General features: G+C 44.7%; 1 protein-coding gene and 1 pseudogene across 2 annotated transcripts; one reads left to right on the top strand and one right to left on the bottom strand.

Moving 5' to 3' along the window:
- Positions 1-433: 433 nt before the first annotated feature.
- On the bottom strand, positions 434-4,207 carry LOC308526982 (anionic trypsin-like; the record flags this gene model as incomplete). Its single annotated transcript, XM_081102287.1, has 5 exons — positions 4,134-4,207; positions 2,892-3,051; positions 1,221-1,474; positions 726-862; positions 434-586 (listed from the first exon to the last, which is right to left on the bottom strand). Exons 1-5 carry the CDS (start codon positions 4,171-4,173, stop codon positions 434-436), a joined length of 744 nt encoding a protein of 247 aa, XP_080958413.1. The 5' UTR covers positions 4,174-4,207.
- A 1,262-nt stretch (positions 4,208-5,469) lies between these two features.
- Positions 5,470-7,184, top strand: LOC308527354 (acidic leucine-rich nuclear phosphoprotein 32 family member B-like; annotated as a pseudogene). The gene is made up of 2 exons: positions 5,470-5,520; positions 6,397-7,184. The product of its transcript is annotated as an acidic leucine-rich nuclear phosphoprotein 32 family member B-like (transcript).
- Positions 7,185-12,285: the final 5,101 nt, after the last annotated feature.

Genomic DNA, 12,285 nt, shown 5'->3' with positions numbered 1-12,285 from the left:
GTGCATGTGACAGAGGGATTCAGAAGAGGCAAGGTGGATGCACAGGTGATTCCCCAGGTGTGTTCAGTCTGGGTACAGGAAGAGGGAAGAAAGGGCCCGGCACATTGTGCCCACGGGCACACTCCAGCATTGCATCCCAGTGCCAAGGTCAAGGAGCCTCTGACAGCCTTTCGGAAATGTATTTCCTTCTAGAAAACAGCCTCCCCTCACTCCCGCTTATGATTTTGAATTCCATCTTTTTATTTGCTGCTAAACTAGTATGCCAGGGAGCATCTTTGGTAAGTGGGGCACTTGGTATAAGGGCCGGCCAGACCCGGCTGACCTCGGTGGGAGGGTGTTGCCCAGAGCCAGGCAGGGAAGCAGATACAGACATAGGCTTTCAGATCAGTGTCACTTGATTAGCATAGTGATGGCAGGGGAACAGGTGGGATCTTTAGTTGTTGGCAGCCATGGTCTCCTGAATCCAGTCCACGAAGTTGCAGACCCTGGTGTAGACACCAGGCTTGTTCTTCTGGGCACAGCCATAGCCCCAGGAGACAACTCCCTGAAGCTCTCCGTTGCAGACCATGGGGCCACCAGAATCATTCTGGGGGGAGGAAGGCATAACACAGTTTATAAGGAGGGAGAAAGAGGGGAGCACAGCTTATGGCCTTGGGGATTCAAATCCAGCCTCTAGGAAGGCCATGTGGATGGGCAGGGGTCTTAGCATGGGAAAGGGCAATCACCTGGCAGGAATCCTTGCCACCCTCAAGGAAGCCGGCGCACATCATGTTGTCGGTGATCTGTCCGGGGTACGCTGCTTCACACTGCTCCTGGGCCAGCAATGGGGCATCCAGGCACTGCAGCAGATCAGGGTAGTTGTCTTTGGGAAGAGGAAGAGATAAAGGAAAGGAGAAAAGAGAGTCAGGCCAGGATGGAGGATGGTAATCTGGGGCTGACCCCAAGAACCTAAGCCCCAGCAGGAATCAAGGCGATTCAGTTCCCAGAATGGCCACTGCTGAACCACTCCCTGGAGGTGAGAATGGCAAGTGCTATGCTTGTCCTATTCTGGGTCAACTCCTCAAGACTCTGCATCTCTCTGGCCTCCAGGACGGAGCCTGAGGGTGGTGGACACTTGATATTATTTGCAGACTGGATGCCGAGGGGGCTGAGTTCAGGCAGTGCTCCATTGTGGGAAACATTTGGAAGTCAGAGAGTGAAGAAGTGAGAACCCCACTCACTGCCAGAGCTCAGGGTGTTGCCCCAGCCGGAGACGAGACACTGGGTGCCAGCAGGCGCACAGGAGGTGGGCAGGGAGACGGTGGACACGAGGGAATTGATGACCGCAGGCGAGGAGAGCTTGATCAGCATGATGTCATTGTCCGCAGTCCTGCTGTCGAAGTGGGGGTGGGGAATGACCTTGGCGGAGTTGATGAACTGCTCATTCCCCTCCTCGACCTTGATGTTGTGCTCTCCCAGCCTCACCTGGATGCGACTGTTGGGAGAAGAGAACTGAGGACCTTTTCACACATCCCCACTCTTTCCTGGGATACCCAGCTCCCTGCTCATGGTGTGTTGGAGGTTAAAGCAAACAGCAGTTAACATGGAAAAGAGACATGGGGAGGCCAATGGACTTTGATAGTCAGCAGGGCTGAATATCAGCACAAGTTTTGCTCCTGCTGTGATTGCAATGGCTCCAGGTGATTTCCCTACCCGATCATCTTTACTTCATTAACCAAACTTTACCTTTGATCTGCCTGTATTCATTGTTAAAGAGCAAATGTGTATTCTAAGTGAATAAAAATCTGACTAGGCCAAAACTCAGTGTGCCTCTTCATGAAAGAGGTTTCCACCTGGCCCGCCCCCCATGCCTTATTATTTCATATTTTTTGTATAGTGTATCTATTGTGTCGTCTGCCCTCCTTCAAGTTATTCTGAACCCACTGCAAAGGTCGTGGCTATGGTGGGGCTGTGCCCATGCACAGGGCAGCAGAGGGGTGGGGGAAAGTATAGTTGAGACACCAAGGGCCTTTCTGCTTCAGGTGTAGGTGTTAGTGGAGCTGGGATGGGGTGAAGGGGTCCAACTGCAGTGGCTCTTCAATCTGCTTTTCCAGCTGTGCCCCCTACCCCCACCCCATGCCTCCAATGTCATGGGCACAGATGAGCTTCTTGAAGCCCCAGGCATTGCTCACCCTCTGTGACTTTGCTATGTACAGCGGTGACTTTTGCTCCCTTCCTGGTCTGGGAAGCACTATCATTCTGGTTGATATAATCCAGTGGGTCTCAAAGTGTGGCCCCAGGACCTTGTTAGACATGCAAAGCCTCGGTTCCCACCCCAGACCTACTGAACCAGAACCTCTGGGGGTGGTATCCAGCCACCCATGGTCCAGCAGATCCGCCAGGCAATTCTGACCCACACCCAGTTTTGAGAACCCTTGCTCTAGGCAGTGATTCTCAGCTCTGCTATAGAACAGAATCACCAGAGGCAGAGAGCGTTCAAAACACCAACATTTAGACACCTCTTCCTGAACAGTCTGAATTAATTACCTTGGGACAGGGCACAGGCTTTTTTCTTTTTCTTTCTTTTTTTTGTTTTTGTTTAACATTTCTTAGGTGTTTTTATGTGCATCCACTGGCAAAGGTTACTTGTATGAAGTCCTTGCCTGTTTCCCAGTTGGGCCTTGTACCCTAAATAGCCTCTTTCTGCTCTCATGACTGTAGCTCTGGCTGTTGTATTTTTTTATTTGGGGTGTCAGAGTCTTCTTACATGTGTCTCTCATCACCCACATGCCTAGGCATCAGCTGTCATTGACAACTTCTCTGTATGGTCCTTCTCCCCACCCTCCCCTAGACTGAACCAAGCTCTCCAAAAGCCCCCTCTGTGGATTTTCCCATCAGGGCCCAGCACTTACGGCCTGTAGCAATGAGCCGCAGACACCACCCACTGGTCATTGATGAGGGATCCACCACATTCGTGGGAGCCAGTATTCAGGGACACCTGGTAGGGGACGGAATTCTTCTGGCAGGTGTAGCCCCCGACAATCTTGTCATCGTCATCAGTGGAGAAAGCAACTTGAGTGGAGACAGGAGGGAGAAGCCAATTCAGCAGGATGTTAGAGGGTATAGCCCGAGCACCTGGCTAGGTCATCCTAACTGAGATTCCTTCATAAGCACAGAGATGACGGGCAGCAAGGACGGGCAGTGAGGACACACTGCCATCCCCAGTCAGTGCAAAGGATGTGGTTCTCCTGAGTCTCTCCTTGTGTCTGCAGGGCACATAGCTGGGTTCCCTGCAGGGATCCAGTCCAGACCTCTACAGGGCCACCAGGAGAATGAGGACACAATAAACATCCTCATAGTGCCCTCAATGTGATACAGCTCAGAATGTGGTGTTCTCACCCACTGAATGCTTCTCTCTTGCTCAACATCACTCATCTGCTCCCCACGACTATCAGAGCCCTTGAGGATCAGCATGGGCTGGCCCAACAAGGAAAACCTCCTGGCTCAGTCACTCTGACTGCACCAGCTTCTCCCATAGTTCAAATTGGCACAGAGAGGCCAGAGAGAGGAGCACCCACACCCATTGGATGGAACAAAGTTAGGCACTGTTATTGGCTGATAGAATCATGATTCTCAACCTTGGCTCTACACCTGAGGACCGTAAAATCACCTGGGAAACTTAAAAATTCAATGCTCAGGCCACACCTTAGGCCAAAGAAGTCAGAATTTCTAGAGCTAGGACTCGGGCATGAATGTTCTTTCAGTCTCTGTAGGTGGTGTATCTGGGGTTAAGAATAGGCACAGTGGTAATACCTTAATCAATAATAATAATTAAAAAAATAGCCACAGTGCAACTAGCCCAGAGATGTCAGACCTAAGCCTAAAGACCACTGGTCAATTTAATAAACCAGTTTCACCTCACCTCCCTTTCCAGCCTCTCTACTAAAAGCCTGAGATGAATGGATGATGGAGCTGAGAGTGGGTCATCCAGAAGGTGAGAGAGGTAAGGCTTAAAGAGAGCCCAGGAATGGGATAGAGGGGTGTTAGACAGGGGAGAGAGAACATCAGAGCATAGGTAAATAGGAGAGGCAGCAAGGTGGTGGAACTTGTATTTCTGCCAGGAGGCAGGGCCTCAAGCAACACATGGAACTCACCAGTGGCTCCCACAAAGGCAAGGATCAGGAGTGGATTCATGGTGGCAGAAGTAGAGCTGGGTTGGTGGTGGAGAGCCTTTATCCCTCCTGAAGTGAGGGTGGGTGGCCACTGCTGTACAAACACACCTGCAGCTTTCCCTTTCCCAGGGTCTTGGATCAACTCTGCTATTTTTGGCCACTCTGTGGGTTTGTGACCTACAGGTGATTAGAACATTTACCTTCTGAGGGCAGAGAGGAAGAAGACCTGGTGATTCATAGAGGTATTCCAGGATGAGGAGAACAGGGGAAGCCAAGCCCCACATACAACATCTGGGCCTTCTTAGGCTAAGAGGATGAGGTTTAGGAGGAGAAGAGCAACCTGTGCCCTTAGAAATTCTCTGACCTCATGGAGATTTATTTAACTGACTTTAAGGAAGGGCTGATATTGGTCATAAATGTGGCTGCTCAGTATCCTGGAGTCCCCTGAGAGGAAAGAAGTCTTCTCTAAGTTTCTATATGTGAGCATGAAGACCCTTTCTCAACTCTAAATCAGTGGGCAGGAGGGTCAAATACTAGGCTTTGAGGAACCAGGTTTGTAATATGAAGGGGTGATGAGAAGGAAGAGACTGCATTCCTTGGAATTCTGGGCTTTCAGCTGGCTCTCCTGCCTTTCAAAGCCTATGGAGGAGGGTATTTGGAAGGTGGAAAGGGCAAGGGTTAAGTTGGTGTCACCAGGTATATTTGGGGCACAGAAGACCACATTCCTCCTCTTCTTCACCGTCAGGACCTTGGCCTTTCTCACCACTAGGGTCTCTTTAAGCAGCCTCCTGGTTGCCATGGGAATCTATACTATCAGTGATGAAAATTGCCTCAATTGCTAAGAGCTGACAGCTTGAGCTAGAATTATGTGCAATCAGATTTTAGAAGGGCTTTGGACAATGATAAAAATGGGTTCTGATCAGAAGATTAGCAGTAGGTAGAAGAATTAGCACATGATAAAGGAGCTAAGTATTGGGTGATCAATAACAAAGATGCAGTGTGTGTGTGGGGGGGAGGGGAGTGTCTGGAATTTTCTATTTTAGATGCAATGGCACTACTATGCTGGGATCCATATAGAGTGAATCTTCCCAGAAAATGATTTCAATTTGAAACCTTCCATGGCCACCAAGACACAGTTCTGTAATTTATTGAGGCAAAACCTGGCCAGAGGGGTATAGAGATGGAAGTAGTCTGTGTATGAGTCTATGTGAGCCTGGTTGAGGGGACCTCTGATGAAGAGACTTCTCAGTTCCTCTGAACTCAGGTTAGTGGCGGGGCAGGAGTGGGCAGAGTTCATTGAATTCTATGAAAGGTAGAAATGAGTAAATATTCTGGAGATGAAGAACCAAATGAGAAAAAGTCAGAAGTGGTGAGATAGAAAGTAGGTTAAGAGGGATGGAAGAACTGAAAAGTAGAGTGAATTGGGGGAAATGCCAATGTGAGACCCATGGGGTTGAGAGGGGCCCATGGGGTGTCTTCTGGTCCAGTGTCTGACATGACTGGAAGCCAGCTTCTCCTTACTAGGAGACCCACTGCTCAGAGCCCTCCCCTCTCCTCACTGCACACCCTCTAACCGCCGATGGGCTTATATCCAGGTGGGAATACTGCTATATTTGTATAGTGCCTGACAGTTTTTAAAGGGCTTTCACACACACCATGCTGATTTTCATTTGAGTTGCGTTTCAAGTTAAAGTTTTCACAAATGTTTTAATTGTGAGTTATGCAGAACAAAATTATCTCCATTTATAGATGAGACTGAGAATCAGAAAGGTTCTGTCTTGCCTGATTATACAGACCTGAAAATGGTCTCAGGCCTACAGGAAGACATGGGAAGTGTAGAGAAGCAGCATGAGAATCATGGCTGGTGGGTCTAAGAGAATGTTTATTTGGGATCAAGTCAGAGGGCAAGCTCCATCCTGATCCCTCCTGATGCTTGTCTTCCTGGCAGAAATAGAAGAGATAATTAACCTTCCACTCCTGGAGGCTAAAGCAAACAGCAGTTAGCATAAAAGTGCAAGAAGAAACATTGGAAAACCAATGGACTTTGATATTCAGCTGGGTTGAAAATCAGCATAAAACTGCCCTGCAGTGGGCTCAATGGCTCAAAGCAATTTCCCAACCTGATAATCCTTACATTGTTCATCAAACTTCACCTTTGATCTGCCTGTATGCATTGCTAAAGGGCAAATGTGTATTCAAGTGAATATAAATCGGACCAGGCCAGAGATTGGTGTGTCTCTTCAAGCTGGAGCTGAGGAACCAGACCCCGGCAGCTGTTCAAGAACTTGTCCTGGACAATTGCAAATCAGATGATGGGAAAACTGAGGGCTTAACAGCTGAATTTGTGAACTTAGAGTTCCTCAGTTTAATAAATGTAGGCTTGATTTCAGTTTCAAATTTCCCCCAACTACCAAAATTGAAAAAGCTTGAGCTCAGTGACAAGAGAATCTCTGGGTGTTTGGACATATTGGCCGGAAAACTTCCAAATCTCACACATCTAAATTAAAGTGGAAATAAACTGAAATATATCAGTACCTTGGAACCTTTGAAAAAGTTGAATGTCTGAAAAGCCTGGATCTGTTTAACTGTGAGGTTACTAACCTGAATGACTGCTGAGAGAGTGTCTTCAAGCTCTTGTCCCAGCTGACCTACCTGGATGGCTATGACCAAGAGGATCGAGAAGCTCCTGACTCAGATGCTGAGGTGGATTGTGTGGATGAAGAAGAGGATGATGAAGAAGGAGACGATGAGGAAGATGAGGATGGTGAGGAAGAAGAATTTGATGATGAAGAGGATGAAGATAAAGACAAAGTTGTAGAAGGAAAAGAGTATGAAGATGAAGTCAGTGGGGAGGAAGAAGAATTTGGACATGATGGAGAAGTTGATGAAGATGATGAGGAGGAAGAAAGTGGAAAAGGTGAAAAGAGGAAGAGAGAAACAGATGATGAAGGAGAAGATGACTAAGAATCCAAATAATCTGCAAAAAAAAAAAAAAAGAACTGTTCAGAATTGGTTGGACTGCTCATCATATGGATTTGATAGCTTAGAAAAAAAAAAAAAAAGGTAGCTGTGATACAAACCCCAGGACATCCAAAGAATAGTTCCTGTGACATTCCGCCTTCCTCCATTTAGTCCCTTTTGGAAATTCACCACCAAGCTTGGGGACTGCACCCCAACAACATTGTAAGCATTGTTAGGTTTTCATGTAAGACTCTTGCTGTAGCATAGATAGCTATGATTGGTGAGTCAACCAGCTGTGGCTACCAGTTACACCAAGACTGTAACACATTTTTACTTTCTGTAAAACAAAGAAGCTTTGTAAATAAAATCTTAACATTTTTGGAAAAAAAGAAAGAGGCTCCACCTGGCCCCCAATGCCTTCTAAATTAATACTTCTTATATAATATTTTCATTTGTGCATCAGCCCCTCCTTCAGATCCTGAACCCTGCCGTGAAGGTCACAGAATTTCACCTGGCACCTGGTCTCAGAGCCTTGCTTGGCCATGACCTGGACCCCTCTAGGTCTTTTCTAAGGCATGGATGACACACCTCTCTGTGCTCACAGGTAGCTGACCAAGGTTATCCAGGTTATGGAGCCTCAATAATAGGGGCTTGTCCTGTAACATCACCTAATATGATATTTATTTGTATCCCTTGTTGTGCGGTCTTCATAGAAAGTCCTGGTTTAGAGAATAAGGAGAAATTCTTGCTGTGGATACCAGCATGACCTGGAAAAGTATTGGGAAGGTAATTAATCCTTCGTAGAATATAGGAAATTATTTTTGGGCAAGGGGAAACATTTTTGTATTGGTGCTTACAGCTCTGATATTGTCTAAAAGGGAACACCCAAGACCTTGGGGATTTTCTGTGTCTAAAGCCTTAAAACTAGCCTCCCTTTCATATTTTGTGCTCCTTAGAATAAACCATCACAACCACACAGACTATGAGGTCAGTTTTATTCAAAGTAGCAGGAACCACCCTATAGACAGAGAAGATAGCTATAGGTGGAGACTGTTGCATCATACTCTAGGCTCAGATGTGTAGCATGGATTCAGGTCTGTGGGATGGATTCAAGTCCTCCTTTGCTTCAATTCAATTTGGATAAGTCTATACAGCTCTTGGTACTCTTCAATCTGAACCTTGGATTCCTTTGTCTATTTCTTTAAGACATTCTCTTAGTTCATATTTAGCGCTTAGCATATCAAACCGTTGTCTTTTAATTATGAAATAGTTTTTATGTGCTTACTATACAAACACTGCGTGAACCTTTCAAGGACCTTTTTAAAAAATTTTATTATCATAGATACTTATGGGGTTGCCCATTTTATAGATGCCAAAATGAGCTTTATAGAGGTGAAGTAACTTGCTCAAGGTCACACAGCCTGTCATTTGTAGAGATGAATGGTAGCATGGTAGTCTGACTCTAGAATCAGCCTGCTTAAACATAGAAATGTTGGCTCCCCTTCCTTTTATTCGATGCTCAGTACAGCCTCATGAGGTAGGCAGGAGGTATAGTTTTCTTCTTTTTACCAAAGAGAAATCTAAAGCTCAGAGGTTTACTTCGTCAAGGTCACCTGGTTAAGGAATAAACCGATGACACCTCTTTAAGCTAAATTCATTTCCATTGCGTTGCCACATATTAGATTCTTTCAGACCTTCCAGTAGTCTGAGAAGTAGATTTTGGTCAGATTACAAATCACTAATTTCTTCCTTTTAAATCCCCCCCCTTCCCCCAACTCAGTTATTTCTTCTCAGCTCATAATCAACAATCAACTCCTCCTTGGGCCTCAGTCTCCTTTATCACTCTCCAAACAGATTGTCACATTCCAGGCTATCTTTCTTCCAATCTCCCAGCTCCTTTCTTCCTCCATTATTTTTCTAAACTATATGTTTTCCCTTTATCCAATAAGGACTATTTTCTTGAATATCTTATCCTGGAGGTCACTGAATCTGGATAGTGGGGGAGCCCTCTGTGTGATCCAGAAAAATCCAAGAGTGAGAGAGATGTGAAAGCATAGACAGGTCATGGCTGGTTGGCTAAATGGAGTAGCCTCTGCTCCTCCTCTAACCCCATCCTATCCCCCACCTTGAAGCCAGGGAGCACAAACATGTTTTATGCCCAGGGGGAACATTTGCATATTTTATATAGTATTCTTAGGCCTCTATGGAGGGGTGAATAGGGAAATGGATTGAGGTTATTTTTTAATGTAAATATAGATTGGTCTCTATACTATAATGGTCTTTCTGTTCACATTTCAGTCACTCTTTGTCCCAGCCTCGGACCTACTAGAATTGCTTAAGTGACTCCCAAGGTTATTGGAGAATAAGCAGAAGAAATCGGGAGAGAGCCCAGGAGGACTACACATGTGGGCCATTGTTATTGTAGCAGCCATGACTTCTCCCATGATACTCAGAGTTTAATGAGTAACATGTGTATTTATTTTCCAGTTCATATTATATCCAGATTGAGTCCCACAAGCCCAGCTTGGTGATAAGCCAATTGGGCTCCCTCCACTCATTTGGCTCATAAAGCTCTAGAACAGTGGCTCTCAACCTTCTGGCCCTTTAAAGATACTTCCTCATGTTGTGACCCAACCATAAAATTATTTTCGTTGCTACTTCATAACTGTAATGTTGCTACAGTTATGAATCATAATGTAAATATCTGATATGCAGGATGGTCTTAGGCGACCCCTGTGAAAGGGTCGTTCGACCGCCAAAGGGGTCTCGACCCATAGGTTGAGAACTGCTGCTCTAGACTGTTTTGTTCATTTGGAAGGCAGCCAACTGGTCCATCTACTTCCTATAGGCCAACCCATTCAGGAGTATATGCAAAAGGCTCTCAGGTCCAAAAGGGAGTGCTCTGTCCACATAGGCACCAACCAACACAGTTTCCATTTGAAGACCCTCCACTTGAGGGCCACTATGTTTGAGCAGGTTCTGGGCTTATGTATCTAGAACCCATAACATCTGTCTCTTTCCCAGCCTTGGAGACAGCAAAGGGCCTGGAACACGTTGTTGGGCCACCTTTGTATCCAGATATAAAGGTTAAAGCATCCGTTCCCTCCCTGTTAGAACAATCTAGTTCATTTTCTTATGGGCTGACATTATCTACATTCAAATGCTTTTCTAGAGTTTTTCTCCAAGGAAGTCCATACAGCTTGGCCAACTTTCCTCTATTTATGAATTATATTTCTTTACTAGTGTATTAGTTTCCTAAAGCTGCCATAACAAAATACCACAGAATGGGTGTCTCAAAAATGGAAATCTATTTTCTCACAGTTCTGGGAACTAGAAGTCCAAGATTAAGGTATTTGTAGGATTATTTTCTCCTGAGGCCTCCCTCCTTGGTTTGCAGATGGCTACCTTCTCACAGTGTTCTCACATTACTTTTTCTCTGTGGGCACAACCCTAATGTTCTCTCCAAGTATGTCCTAATCTCTTGTGATTAGGACACCAGCCAGATTGGATTAGGGCCCACCCCAATGGCTTTGGTTTAACTTAATCAGCTCTTTCATGACTCTGTCGCCAAATACAGTCAGATTCTAAAGTACTGGGAGTTAAGATTGCAACATAGGAATTTTGAAGGAGTACAACTTGTCCATAACACTCAGTAAATAGTTACTGAATTCCCGTGATGTTGCTGTGTTTTTTCTAAGCTATAAGAAAACAGTGATGCAGAAGATAGAAAAGGTGCTTGCTTTACTGGCATTGATGTGTATTTGCGTGTACAGCAATGGAAGATGGGCAATAAATAAGAATATGTATATTATTTATATATAGCATATATATTTCTATCAGATAATGGTGATTAAGAAGAATTAAAATAGGATAAAGTGATAATCAATGTGAGTTACTGATGGTTGGGGCAACAGTGCAGTATTAGGTGAGGTGGCCAGGAAAGATCTTTTTGGGAAGGTGATATTTGAGTTAAAATCTGAATAAGAAGGAGACAGTCATGTGATGGTGGGGAAAAGAGGATTTTGTTATTGCCTTCTGATCCTGTAAGAGAAATAAACCAAAACACACAACCATTGCTTTTTAAATGAGATAATCCTGTCATCTAGCATATGATTTTTACCTTGCCATTCGTTTTGACTTAAAACTGATATATAAAGGATGGTTAGCCCTGGGTGAGTGGCTCAGTTGGTTGGATCATCATCCCATACACCAAAGGGTTGTGGGTTCGATTCCCAGTCAGGGCACATATGTAGGTTGTGGGTTTGATCCCCAGTTGGGGTGTGTACAGCAGACAAATGATTGATGTTTCTCTCTCACATTGATGTCTCTCTCTCTCCTTCCCTTCCTCTTACTTTAAAAATCATTAAACAATTTCTAAAAAGGATTATAATTAGTACATTAGAATATTATTATAGAAGTTGATATAAGGTATTTTTAATATAACATGGTGTTCATGAAATATTGATCGGTTAAGAGAATAAATTATAAAACAGTATGTATGATATGATCTAACTTTATTTAAATGCATGATTTAAATTCTCATTTTAGACCTGGCTGGTATGGCTCAGTTGGTTGAGGATTGTCCCCTGCACAGAAAAGTTGCCAGTTAGATTCCTGGTCAAAGCACATGCCAGGGTTGCAGGCGATTGATGTTCCACTCTGACATCAATGTTTCTTTCTCTCTCTCTCTCTCTTTCTCTCATTTCCTCTCTTTCTGAAACTCAATAAAAATATTAAAAAATTCGCATTTTAATAATCTTCGTATATCACAATACCATGCATTTATTTTGCAATTAAAACAGCTAAAACTATTGTAATAATAAATAAAATTTTCCCAGAAAGGGCAATAGCTAACCTCAGGCAAGGAATTGCTAAGGTACACTTTCATGTATTACAGTGTCAGGGCCAGCCTGACAGGGTTGAGCCGGGCTGAGGCAGGGAGGTGGGAATTGAGAAAAGAAAGAAAGACAGGAAAGCGGGGTCGGGAGGACCCCAGTTCTCTTGATGAACTGAAGCGAGTTTATTAGCTATACAATCCTATTTATACACAACACACTGAATCGGAGGTCTGTCAAGAGGAATGTATTCTTTGTTCCTCTTAATCTCTAAGGGAGAGACACAGCAGAAGGACAAGTTCTCAGTACAGCATATCTCAGTAAATAGTTACAGACTT

The sequence above is a fragment of the Myotis nattereri genome, assembly GCF_964212035.1.
Source record: "Myotis nattereri genome assembly, chromosome: 11".
NCBI lineage: Eukaryota > Metazoa > Chordata > Mammalia > Chiroptera > Vespertilionidae > Myotis > Myotis nattereri.
This window is presented reverse-complemented; position numbering and strand designations above follow the sequence as displayed.